Source organism: Anarhichas minor, unplaced genomic scaffold (assembly GCF_050575085.1).
Source record: "Anarhichas minor isolate MPS153535 unplaced genomic scaffold, ASM5057508v1 ptg000063l, whole genome shotgun sequence".
Lineage (NCBI taxonomy): Eukaryota > Metazoa > Chordata > Actinopteri > Perciformes > Anarhichadidae > Anarhichas > Anarhichas minor.
The window spans coordinates 861,792-876,079 of NW_027466509.1; the positions used below are offsets into that span (position 1 = coordinate 861,792).

The 14,288-nt window shown below is 43.1% G+C and overlaps 1 protein-coding gene across 1 annotated transcript in view; it reads right to left on the reverse strand.

Moving 5' to 3' along the window:
* Positions 1 to 14,288, reverse strand: part of cacna1ba (calcium channel, voltage-dependent, N type, alpha 1B subunit, a) — a 144,254-nt gene that overhangs the window by 90,293 nt on the left and 39,673 nt on the right. The window contains exons 4-7 of the mRNA XM_076078144.1: positions 12,234 to 12,325; positions 10,142 to 10,294; positions 9,327 to 9,514; positions 334 to 437 (exon numbers count right to left, since the gene is read on the reverse strand). Coding sequence (XP_075934259.1) covers positions 334 to 437; positions 9,327 to 9,514; positions 10,142 to 10,294; positions 12,234 to 12,325 — 537 coding nt within the window. The remainder of the gene's footprint in view (positions 1 to 333; positions 438 to 9,326; positions 9,515 to 10,141; positions 10,295 to 12,233; positions 12,326 to 14,288) is intronic.

The window sequence follows — 14,288 nt, forward strand, 5'->3', positions numbered from 1 at the left end:
TGCCATGTTAGTGCATGTTAGTGCCATGTTAGTGCCATGTTAGTGCCATGTTAGTGCCATGTGAGCGTGCCCAGACTCGTTAATTCACGGCCACCGCTCTGCTCTGCTCTCATACGGGCGGTTGCATCTAATAACGCTGTCTAGACAGACAGCATCATTGTGGAAGTGTAGCACATTCTCATTCATTCACATTCTCATTTTGTTTTTCTTGAGCAAATGTAGCCATCACATGGCCCAACAGGTCTGGGTAAGAGAAGGGTACATCCTGGTCAAATGTAAAGAACATCTCTTGGAATGGTCATGGTCTAAGGTCCTCCTCACATCTGTACTCACCCTGACAGCACACCTAACACCAGGTTAAGCATGAAGAAGGAACCGATGATGATGAGGGGGATGAAGTACAGCCAGTTCCACGTGTTCCCTGCAGCATCGTTGGCCTGAAGAACGCAGAGACAAACAATAAGACTGTTAACAGTGTTAAAGGACTGGTGTATTTTTATATCGTTCTTAGACAAAAAACAACAATGTGTTGTTCATTTTCTCAGTACTCTCTGACCTTCTTATTCTGTCTGTGGCTCTCAGCCCCAAACACACTGGTTCCTGCTGCAGACGTAAATCCAATGTACGATGAAAACGGCTCACAAATATGCAGTTTCATCTTGAAAAGGGCTCAGTCATCTCCTAAAACCGCTGGACACTGTACTTTACACAGTTACTCCGTGTCTCAAACAGGAGGAAATAGTGCATGAGTGGCGTATTAATACACAGTTGGTATAGTCATCCAGAGAGTAAGAGTAAGACAACATGCTAGATAGCTGAAGGCCAACATTATCCCTGTATGTGATTCCAAACCATGGGCATTGATGTGCTGCTGTATGAGTAGCCTATCCTCTTGTACTGCTGGAGAGAACACTGTTCATTTAAATGTCATAGCACCGTATTGTTGAGATGACCCTTAACTGGAGTGAGATACAGCCCGTGAAGCATCCCTGTACAAGAACAGAGAGGTATGTAGACAGGAGTGGCCACATTGGCCACATCCTGTAAGATAGGTTGGCGTTGGTGTAGAGGATGTAACACAATGTGACCATACAAGGGCGGCTCAGCTGCAACATCTGGCCTGTATCACATGTGAACACAGTCTTCTGTGTTGGGGATTCTTCTATAGCACAAGATAAATGTCAAAACTTTGACAGATTAATAACATTTTTATAGTATTCAATATCATCATCAGAAGTACTGGTATTTATATTAGTGTGTGTGTGTGTGTGTGTGTGTGTGTGTGTGTGTACAGGCCACTCACACGTTTACATCTAAACCAGACTTCTGCAAATGTTCTTCAATAGCCAAACAATAGAGGAGAGGGGGCGTGGCTTATTGCCCTGGAAGCCGTTATTAACTTAAGCTATTTATGTCCGCCATCAACCATGGAAAAAATAACCTCTATTTCTGTTTAGTACGTGTTGTGGAAGTCACAGATATCCCCGGAAACTAAACGCCGTCATGTCTGGTTCATAACATAGTCCGGAGGAGCTCCGAGTATTCTACCGAGGTGTATTCACGGCGTCTAGCTGGTTTACTACCCAGATAGCAGTCGACTCCGGGGCGGATCCGCCTTCAGGTCGGCAGATCCGCCGTACTGTCGCACTCAGTTCGGCCATGCGCACCGGATACGGGCCGCCCACGGATCGCGCACCGTGAAACAGCGGACTCGCTGCGGACACAAGGCGGATCTGCACATCGAACGCGCCTTTTTTGCCAGTTCAAATACTGCAGTCAGGTAAAACGCAGCCTACCATGAGGACCAACAGGGGGCAGACAATACAATGGGGTGGGACGGTCACCTGGGCCTCCTCCTGAACTCACACAAACCTGAGAGCAGCTGATCTACCTCGAGGCCAGCCTTTGTTTGGTGACTGATTTGGTAAGCTCTCTTTCTTTCTTTCAAAAGCATGATTTTAAGAGTGAAATTGTAGAAACATGATGTATTCTTTTTTTAGGTCATAGCATTAAATCAAAGGTGTGTGAGTTAATGGTTAAAAATCAGTGGTGATTTCCCCATCATCTTATTTTCTCATTGCACAGCTACGGTCTCCACTAATATGAGGTATCGTAGAGCTCTGGGTGAACACAGACGGCTACAGTATTTGTTTCCTGATTCAATAACAGCCGGACGTCACTGATGACAGGGGGAGCATCTCAACGCTGATAGGCTATCGCGTGAATGATGCAATTGAATTCACGTCACTCCAGTCTCATCGCGTCTGTGCATAGACTTTGTATGTAATCTGGGGTTAAGGGTCATCAGACAGTCTACTTCACTGCAAAGACAACATGGCACAGGCAGTAACAGGGCAAGGGGTTGTGTGATCTATGTTGACCTGCTGCCAGTGAAGAAGGCGCTGTATCAGAAAGGTGGAATCATCCGTCATAATGTAGCTCTGAGCTGGACGTGGCTGCAGAGGGCTGGGCATGGTAGCGCATTATCTGGTGTCAGGGTGAGGCTGCCTCAGACCTTGGCCAACAGAATGCAGAGAGCACAAAAGCCATTAGCAGCCCTGTTCTGCCCCTGAAAGTGTAAGCCCAACAACATTCATCTGTAAGGCCACACCCATACTTCCTGGGAGACTAGACACAGAGCAGGAAATCACTCTGGAGCAGCTGTGTGTGGACTTGATCTGAGACGGCTGATACTTGAATAAACTATATCTTTGATCTTTTTCATTTTAAGGAATTACGGTACTACAAGAAATGGAGATTTGAAGGACACGTCATGACTGATGTGACCCAATCAAGTAGCGAACATGGGTGTCTACGTCATCGTCTTCAAAGGGCTCCGGTTCCACCCGTCCACACTTACGAGGTAGCCCAAGAGTCTCCAACTTACTTACTTCAGTAGCAGTTCCAAACCCCTCCGTTTTTTGGAGATTTAAAACGGGATATAGTGGACGCTAGACATAAACGTAGCAAAGCATATGCGTTTTAAATGGAAACATAGTAGTGTGGATGTAGCCTTAGTTTTCATATAATATTCACATGCAAGTGATGATCCCTTCCTCGTGTAACCACACTGTATGAAGGCTGCTTCAGAGGGACAGGAACACAAGATGTGCATTTGTCTTACCCCGACTGCTGGAACATCACGTCTACTGACAATCCACTTGATTTGAAATGCAGCCTGCCTAGTCCTCATATTAACTTTGGTTGAATGCGTTCTACACAGAATGTGGATATTGTCCCCATCATCTACATTGAATTTACATTAGAAAGTGTGGAGAGAAGACCAATTGAAACAACAAATAATTGAAGAGTAAGTATTGTTTAAAGACAGACTTGAAAAAAATGATCCATCTTTTAACCCAGATGCAGATTCCTTGTTAATGTAAATCTATGAAATCAGCACAGAGAAGCAAGGACATCAGGTGTGATGGCTGAATCAAACTACAGTTAACTGTTGCTCCCCAGGCGCTTCTCAGGGCAGCCCACTGCTCCCATATATAGAGGGATGGGTCAAATGCAGAGAACAAATCTCCCCACAGCGGACTAATAAGGGATCGTTTCATCTTTTTTTTGTCCAGATCTGATATAATCTGCATCGTGTGAGACAGCTGACCGCTGAAGCTCTCATGTCTGTGGCCAGCAACAGAAACACAAACACTCTCATGAGTACATCAGACTTCAGCAGTCCTCAATGTGAGCATTCCTCTTCAAGATGCATGCGATAGCGTCACACAGTTAACTGGAAGTGCTAGCTCTGCAAATGTGCCTTGCTTAGATTCTATTTACATCTACAACTAACTGTTGGGGGTGTTTTTGCTTCACCTTTTTTATCTGGTCATAGCTGACCTCGACATTACATTCACGTCTTTCTGTTCACAGTAATCATTCAGATCATTGAAAGCTTTTACAAAATATATTATATTCTGTTATATCTTGGATAAGCACTCGTTACCAGCCGTCTCAGCGTGTGGCTTCTATTGTTTTCACCTTGTGCTTCATCATGGAAGGCAACTTCTGTAGCAGAACTACCACAGAAGCAGTTACGATTACTTACGTACAGTTACGTCTGTCTGGTTGACTGTCTGTGGTCAGATCTGTCACAGTAATAGACAAATATCTTTAGGTGTAGAGTAGGATCACAAAAAAAAAGGCAGAGTTCAAAGATGTGTGCAGTCCAAGCACAGCTGTCAGGAGGAGGTCGGGAAGAAGTGGGGAATGGGTCATTAGCCCAGCCCACCAATTGACCTCTGGTAAGCTGGTCACTGTCAGCGTATCATGGTCCAATGTGTCCTCACACTGTTGTCCTGTCATGTGTTGGATGCTGCTATTTGTCTTGGCTAGGTGTCACCGTAAACAAAGGTTTAGTCTCAGTGTGTGTCTTCCTAGTTAAATAAAGGTTATTAACATATATGTATTGTAACCCCATGTATTGTATTATAGTCTTCATGACCTCACATGCTGGTAACTTTACTCTGTCATGTGGTATTGCATTCATTGCAGCAGAGCAGCATTAGGTGATATGTTAAGTGAAATTGCATTGGTAGCAGCAGAGGCAGCATTGTGGAGGAATCTCATGTTGGGTTCATACAGAGTTCCGTCTTGACCTGCTCTACACAATAAGATGAATTGATGGTTCAGGCTCTGCCCATAACTCTTTAAGTTCTCCCTAAATCCCTCGTAACTCATGTTATTACTGGTGTTGGAGCTTTTGCTTCTGCTACTGCTTTCATTCTCGATAAATGCATAAAACTGGTTGTGGCGTGTTGGCTTAATGTCTATTTTGCTGCTCACTGTTTCCTTTTTATCTGTTATTCCATTCATAGATAACTCATCAGATCTGATTCATATATAATTCAGCTAATTACTAATATTCATGTTTTCAGCTAATTCTTCACTTCCAGGTATTCTATTACTACATATTCATTTATTTTGCCAATTACTTAGATCCATTGTATTTTCTAATAACTACTGTGTATTCTGCAATTGTTCCATTCTCATCATATTCTACTAATTGCCCTTATTAACTGTTTTCTGATATGTGATGTCATAGCAATCATTTCGGGTAAGTGGTGTTATATCATTGTATCTGGTAAGTATGGTAGTCCTATCCATTCTAATTTTAGAAGTGGTTCATATTCTTGTATTCTCATAAATGTCGTCATCTGCTACAAAATCATCGTATTCTGATAAGTGGCGTCATGTACATCGTATTCTGATAAGTGGCGTCATGTACATCGTGTTCTAATAGGTGGCGTCATGTACTTCGTATTCCGATAGGTGGCGTCATGTACATCGTATTCCGATAAGTGGCGTCATGTACATCGTATTCCGATAAGTGGCGTCATGTACATCGTATTCTGATAAGTGGCGTCATGTACATCGTATTCTGATAAGTGGCGTCATGTACATCGTATTCTGATAAGTGGCGTCATGTACATCGTATTCTGATAAGTGGCGTCATGTACATCGTATTCTGATAAGTGGCGTCATGTACATCGTATTCTGATAAGTGGCGTCATGTACATCGTATTCTGATAATGGCGTCATGTAGATCGTATTCTGATAATGGCGTCATGTAGATCGTATTCTGATAGGTGGCGTCATGTACATCGTATTCTGATAGGTGGCGTCATGTACATCGTATTCTGATAGGTGGTGTCATGTACTTCGTATTCTGATAATGGCGTCATGTACATCGTATTCTGATAGGTGGTGTCATGTACATCGTATTCTGATAGGTGGCGTCATGTACATCGTATTCGGATAATGGCGTCATGTACATCGTATTCTGATAGGTGGTGTCATGTACATCGTATTCTGATAGGTGGTGTCATGTACATCGTATTCGGATAGGTGGCGTCATGTACATCGTATTCTGATAGGTGGCGTCATGTACATCGTATTCGGATAATGGCGTCATGTACATCGTATTCTGATAGGTGGTGTCATGTACATCGTATTCTGATAGGTGGTGTCATGTACATCGTATTCGGATAGGTGGCGTCATGTACTTCGTATTCTGATAATGGCGTCATGTACATCGTATTCTGATAGGTGGTGTCATGTACATCGTATTCTGATAGGTGGTGTCATGTACATCGTATTCGGATAGGTGGCGTCATGTACATCGTATTCTGATAATGGCGTCATGTACATCGTATTCTGATAGGTGGCGTCATGTACATCGTATTCGGATAGGTGGCGTCATGTACATCGTATTCTGATAATGGCGTCATGTACATCGTATTCTGATAGGTGGCGTCATGTACATCGTATTCTGATAGGTGGCGTCATGTACATCGTATTCTGATAATGGCGTCATGTACATCGTATTCTGATAATGGCGTCATGTACATCGTATTCTGATAATGGCGTCATGTACATCGTATTCTGATAGGTGGCGTCATGTACATCGTATTCTGATAGGTGGCGTCATGTACATCGTATTCTGATAGGTGGCGTCATGTACATCGTATTCTGATAGGTGGCGTCATGTACATCGTATTCTGATAGGTGGCGTCATGTACATCGTATTCTGATAGGTGGCGTCATGTACATCGTATTCTGATAATGGCGTCATGTACATCGTATTCTGATAGGTGGCGTCATGTACATCGTATTCCGATAGGTGGCGTCATGTACATCGTATTCTGATAGGTGGCGTCATGTACATCGTATTCTGATAATGGCGTCATGTACATCGTATTCTGATAATGGCGTCATGTACATCGTATTCTGATAGGTGGCGTCATGTACATCGTATTCTGATAGGTGGCGTCATGTACATCGTATTCTGATAATGGCGTCATGTACATCGTATTCTGATAGGTGGTGTCATGTACATCGTATTCTGATAGGTGGCGTCATGTACATCGTATTCTGATAGGTGGCGTCATGTACATCGTATTCTGATAATGGTGTCATGTACATCGTATTCTGATAGGTGGCGTCATGTACATCGTATTCTGATAGATGGCGTCATGTACATCGTATTCTGATAATGCCGTCATGTACATCGTATTCTGATAGGTGGTGTCATGTACATCGTATTCTGATAATGGTGTCATGTACATCGTATTCTGATAGGTGGCGTCATGTACATCGTATTCTGATAATGGCGTCATGTACATCGTATTCTGATAGGTGGCGTCATGTACATCGTATTCCGATAGGCGGCGTCATGTACATCGTATTCCGATAGGCGGCGTCATGTACATCGTGTTCTGATAGGTGGCGTCATGTACATCGTATTCTGATAGGTGGCGTCATGTACATCGTATTCCGATAGGCGGCGTCATGTACATCGTGTTCTGATAGGCGGCGTCATGTACATCGTATTCTGATAGGTGGCGTCATGTACATCGTATTCTGATAATGGCGTCATGTACATCGTATTGTGATAGGTGGCGTCATGTACATCGTATTCTGATAATGGCGTCATGTACATCGTATTCTGATAGGTGGTGTCATGTACATCGTATTCTGATAGGTGGCGTCATGTACATCGTATTCTGATAGGTGGCGTCATGTACATCGTATTCTGATAATGCCGTCATGTACATCGTATTCTGATAATGGCGTCATGTACATCGTATTCTGATAATGCCGTCATGTACATCGTATTCTGATAGGCGGCGTCATGTACATCGTGTTCTGATAGGTGGCGTCATGTACATCGTATTCTGATAGGTGGCGTCATGTACATCGTATTCTGATAATGGCGTCATGTACATCGTATTCTGATAGGTGGCGTCATGTACATCGTATTCTGATAATGGCGTCATGTACATCGTATTGTGATAGGTGGCGTCATGTACATCGTATTCTGATAATGGCGTCATGTACATCGTATTCTGATAGGTGGTGTCATGTACATCGTATTCTGATAGGTGGCGTCATGTACATCGTATTCTGATAGGTGGCGTCATGTACATCGTATTCTGATAATGGCGTCATGTACATCGTATTCTGATAGGTGGCGTCATGTACATCGTATTCTGATAGGTGGCGTCATGTACATCGTATTCTGATAATGCCGTCATGTACATCGTATTCTGATAGGTGGCGTCATGTACATCGTATTCTGATAATGCCGTCATGTACATCGTATTCTGATAGGTGGCGTCATGTACATCGTATTCTGATAATGGCGTCATGTACATCGTATTCTGATAATGGCGTCATGTACATCGTATTCTGATAATGGCGTCATGTACATCGTATTCTGATAGGTGGCGTCATGTACATCGTGTTCTCTATCTACCACATATTGTGTGCTTTCTATCTCTCTCCTCTCTCTCTCTCTCTCTCTGTTTCTGTTGCCCTCTTTCAACCCTACTAGGACAAACTCACACTGCTAAACACATTCTTTTCTCACTACAGCTGTTTAATAATTTAACCTATTGCATAATTGTTTCCTTGGCATGATCTCATCTTGACTTTATGCAAATGTCAGAGAGCTGTGACTTCTTTCATGCTAGCAGTAAGGCTGCTGCGCTCCTGATGGGAGCTGTGGCTGTGTGTGAGTCATCCTCCTTATGCCTGCCTCTAATCATCCCCGGGGAAGGCTGAGAGGGGAAGGAGGCACACTAGTCTGTTCATGCTCACTGACATACTTTCTAGACTGGTTTTTAACTTCTTTTATTGGGAATCACACTAAATGTTATCAGACCTCTTCAGATATAAAACTACAGTCACTGTGAAGACAATAACTCAACCCAATGCTAGCATAAGAGCCAGACTGTGCAGTTAAAGCACAACAGTAATGGCATTTATTGTGAATGGTCACATCTCGTCAAGCTTCACAGATTAAGTTTGTCTTGTTTTTGCATTTTGTCCTTGTTTTATTTTGTGACTCACATCTCCACTTCCTGTCCCTGTGTGTTTCCCGCCTGTTTGATTACCTGCTCAATTGTAATTATCATTAATAGCAGAAGGTGTATTGTGGCCTAACTGTCCCTTTATTCAGCCTGACAGCATGTTCATGTTAGATGATATAATCAGGATCATTTGGTTTTGTCCTAACCAATAAGCAGCGAGTAGCGAATCTGTCTTGCCGGCGCCAGCGCGGCGTTTCTGTTGATACGGAAGCTGTGATTGATAGGAGCAGCTGACATTGTCTTTCATGATGTTCAAAGAATGTGCTGATTAAGAGTTGTTATTTCTGGAAGTTAAGTCAACCTCTGTGAGCAGCCCACAATCTGCACGTAGGATAAGGAATGTAGCTAGCTGGCCTGTACAGGAAGACGGACTCCAGTTGATCCTGCCCACAAACCGTGGCGGTGCCCCCATGGTGCTTAAGGAATAGCATTCAGAAGTGGACTCACATTGTAGAGAATGTCCACCCATCCCTCCATTGTGATGCACTGGAAAACAGTGAGAACCGCGAAGAGGATATTGTCAAAGTTGGTGATGCCAAAGTTGGGTCCGGTCCAGTACTCCTTGCAGGTGGTGCCGTTGGCGCACGTCCTCGCTGGAGCCTCCAGCCCACAGGGGAAATCTGCTGCTTGCTCGTCTACAGCCACAAACACACATCCACACACCATCACATACTCAAAGATACACCATGCCGAGATATGTCTAGAGAAGGCTAGGGACGTATTATGTAAAAATGCTAAATATCAGATGCATAATATATGGGTTCCAGTGCAATGATACACAGAATGGCAACATTTAAGCAAGTACATTTGACATAATTTCATGTTTTTATCCAGAGTGACTTTCGAATAGAGTTTCACAGATGCTGTATATGAAACTGAAATGCTTATGCACCTTTCTGATGAAGAAACAAACAACAAATACAATGCCAGGACCCATCCTCCGACCGACCCTCATACATCCCTGAACCCACTTCACATACATTTTGTATCAACAAAAAAAGTCAAAGCTGTGAAGCATGTCTACCATTTGTACCATTTGTTTTTGATCAAATAATATTGAGGGGAAATAATTGGAAGATATCATAGAAGTGGGGCTAGTCTGAAAATGTGTCAGGAATAGGAGTAAAGTGTGTATGTACCTTGTGCTGTACATTTCATTAAAGCAGAGCTCAATCAGTTGTAAGATAAATATGATTACGGTTCTATCAACTGCCTATGTTAACATCAAGTAACGTCATCATCCTCGCCTTCCTCTTGCATACCTGTGTCGATTCTGAAGCAGGTGCGATGGAACTTGCCCATGTAGAAGTCGAGGCCGATGATGGCGAACATGAGGATGGCGAAGAAGAGCAGCAAGCCGATCTGCAGCAGAGGCACCATGGCTTTCATTATGGACTTCAATACCACCTGAAGACCTGGAACGAGAGAAACGTGACTTTTATTATTATTGTTTTGTTGTTTGTCGGAGAGTGTCAGTGTGAGGACAGACAGTCAGACAGAGGGAGAGAGGGAGACGGGTTAGACATGCTCGTCTACCTTGAAGTATTGTCTCATCACACCGGTAGAGATTCTTAAAGGAGCTCTTTGACAATTCTTAACCGTAAGTCATTTATAAATCACAATACCTGTCAAAAGCCCATTTTACTCCTCACATATACAGTATACATGACAGAAGTACAAGTAAATGTACTTCTGTCACTGCTTACACTTAAGGACTTGTAGAGCGACTTTCCAGTGTTCGGACCACTCAAAGCGCTTTAACACCACATTCACACACTGATGGCAGGGGCTGCCATGCAAGGTATACACACATACACCAAAGGTGAAGCGCAGGGAGCGATGGGCACACCGACATAGACTGGAGGAGCTGGGAATCCAACCAACACAGGCCAGGTAACATGTCCGAACTCAACTACTTTTTCATTTCAATAGCGGTTTTATTTTCTTTTGTTCTAACTAATCGGAAGCATATGATGTATCCTGCCAACGTCCTTTTCAGTCATAGAAGCTGAGTGTCGTGGAGCAGTTGACTTAATGTTTTCATGATAGCAGCCACGAAGGTTTCCATCCTCAATCCTGCTTACAAAGCTATCATTGTTGTCCATCAATGTGCACAACACAACACTAATTAAAAGCACAGGATGTCACATTGACTGGATATGCTTACTTGTATTTCAAATTGCATAAAAACTAAAAGAATTTTAACCGTTTTCTTGTCAATACCTTTGCAAATGAGTGAGAGGCCTGTAAATACATAGTAACCGGACAATATTTCAAACCAAGCCTTTAATCAAAATGTATTTGCAGATTATCTGTAAACATGATTTTGGTTCACTACACCACAGGCAGCTCTTTACCGTATCCCGCAGCCTTCTTCTGCTAATCTGCTGAGGTGTCGATGCAAAGAAGTGGACCTTGATTACGCTGTCGGCTCGTGTGACTGTGGCAGAGGATTTCCGTTTCTTATGGGGTTGACTTGTGAAAAACATATTGCAATTGTACGTTCATCTGCAATATAGAGGAATGTGGGATGTGATATCTTTGCTCTATTCAACACCACTGAGATGTCTACAGTACGTCATAGAAACATGGCTCTCTTACTCAGACTAGAAGGTTTGCTGTTCGTATCTGCATCACCTGTGACAGATGACACCACATGCGGGAGGACAGTCCACATGATCCTGAGTGTTTAACACGTTTGGTTCTTCCAGGTTTGTCTGTGTGCCTGTCAGCTGTTGCAGGAAAGGCTGTGTGTGTGGGGGGGGGGGGGGGATTCTGACCTATTGCAGTGCCTGGTTGTAAAATTGTTGTTTTGTGTTTACCATGCCCTGCGACAGTCTGCCGTCCTGTCCAGGGTGTACCCTGCCTTCGCCCAATGTCAGCTGGTCAGATCGATGTTTTTCGAGGGTACAATGCTTTAATGCTGATGTTACTGCGGTGGCCATGTGTGCATCCCTTGCATTTTGTCTTCTCTATTTTGGCATTCTCTTTTGCAGGTGCGCTGTTAAATGAAGGCAGTGAGCCCAAAGGGGTGATAGGATTGGGCCAGGCCAGTACCAATTGAGAGTTAAAAAATAATGGGCCGTTGTTTCGGCCCAAAAGGCCCACGGCCCACCGGGATAATGCTCGGTATGCCAGATGGCCAGTCCAGCCCTGCAGGAGTCCGATGTAGACCTTTTGGACGACAATTCTAAAGAACACATTTAAGAAATGACTTAGGAAGATATCGGTGACTGTTTATTAGCCAGTGTCCAGTCTCCAGTGTGCGAGGCTCTACGTCCCTCTCTGGAATGAGCTCTGCTAGCAGTTTCACTCATCGCAATAAAAATGTGTTACAATGTGAAGCGAACTTACTTGGAATGCCGGAGACCAGTTTGAGCGGCCGCAGCACTCTCACCGCCCTCAGTGTTGTCAGATCAAAGTCAGCCCCCACAGTGGCCAGCATCCTGCACACACAAGAGAGAATGGGAGCGAGATTACAGGAAGGGTTCAGAGTCAGCAGCTGTTTGACTGAAACACACGCGCAGAGGAAGATCATTGTAGGTGCTTCATTCATCAGTGATCAGATCATTCATGGGGATGGTAAACAAACACATGAGACAATGGTAGTGACAGTTGGTGACCTGAGGTTGTACCAGTGCTGCTCACCGTTAGAACCCGACAGAACAAGCTGGTCCTATGCATGTGTGTATGAAGATACAGCGCTGGAGGCGGCGCCCCGTTCACTCCGATATGAAAGTCTCTCAGTGGCGCATGAAGCAAACAAATTTGACTTCCAAATAAAAAATTACCCCAAATTTCTAGCGATTTTCCGTATCAGTGGGCCGAAGAGCAACACAATAGAGCTTCCTCTCTCTCAGGCTCATTCACATGAACAGAGGAAGGGAAATAGCTCTGGACTCAGCTACCAGTGTATTTTACAACCCAATGATTTAAATCAGAGTGTTCATAGTGTGGAAGAAGCACATGTCTCTTTCCCAATGTAAGGCCATGAGTATTTTTGGCCTGGTGGCGTCACGTGACGGACCCGGAAGTTGTAATCACTGTTTGGCCTCTCCTGCTTCAAAACCTTTGCCATAATCATTGAACCCCTTGCAGCAGCCATCCGTCAAACAATAACATCACTGGAATCCAAACAAAAGATATGCACTACAAGATTAATATGTATGCAGATGATATTCTACTATACCTACAAAATCCTTCCTCCTCATCACCGAAACCCTAACCCTCATAAACACCTTCTCCAAGATCTCAGACTGCACGATCAACTGGTCTAACTCCACCATCCCCCCCCCCCCCCTCAGTCCTAACAGCTTGGATGTGGCAGCACCACCCATTCCTCTGCTCACTGGTAATATCACATATTTAGGAATCAACATTTCCCCCAGGCTGTCAGAGTTAGTCCATCTAAACTTCAACCCACTTCTCAAAACAGTAGAGGACATCTTCAACGTTGGATGAATCTACTAATATCCCTCATCGGCCAAGAAAACTATCCTCATGAACTGAGAGTATACACAGAATCAGTATTACACATACATCTACTTATTGAATACATATCAATGAAAAGATGATCTGCCTCCATTAAAAAACAAACTGCTGTCTGTGACTTAATAACAAACATATAATCAACAATCATATACACATTCAGACCACTCCCCCCCCCCCCCCCCCTCTAATCTATCCATAACTCCTGTCTTTTTATTTTATTTCTTTCTTTCTAAGTATGATTTATTTTCTTCTCTTTTTTCTTTCATGATTAGAGTAATTTGTATTATAATGACGACTAGTATTATCATTGTTATTGTTTTATTTATGTATTTACTTCCTCTCCCTCCATACTGCTCTGTTATACTTTCTGTTATGTGTATATACTATATATTTATTACTTCAAATATTGCCTTTAACTGTTTTGGTTGTCATTATTATTTTTATTATTGCTATTGTTTTAGTTATGATTATTGTGACTATTACTACAATAATAACAGTCATTCCCATTACTGCAGTTTATTACTGTTATTACTTTTGTTTAAATCATCACTACTAATGTAATGTCCCTATTATCTCCATTGCTGTTATTATAACCATTATTATTAGTAAAAGCATCTTTGTCATGAACCCAGATATTAACCATTAAACAAAACTGTTGAACCTTCTTCTTATCTTCCTTTAACTTGTTTCATATGGTAATATCTGATTTCTTTCACACTTCAGTATTTCGACCCATCTGTGTGATATATTATTATTATTATTAACTATCTTTATTTCTTACTCATTATTCAGACACACACACTTCACAACACCATCCGATCCCTTGTCCTCCTGTGCACGGTGGCATGTCGTGGTGCACGGTGGCACGTGGTGGTGCAGGCTTGGCTACTCGTTCATCATTGTAGTACGATTGTATGA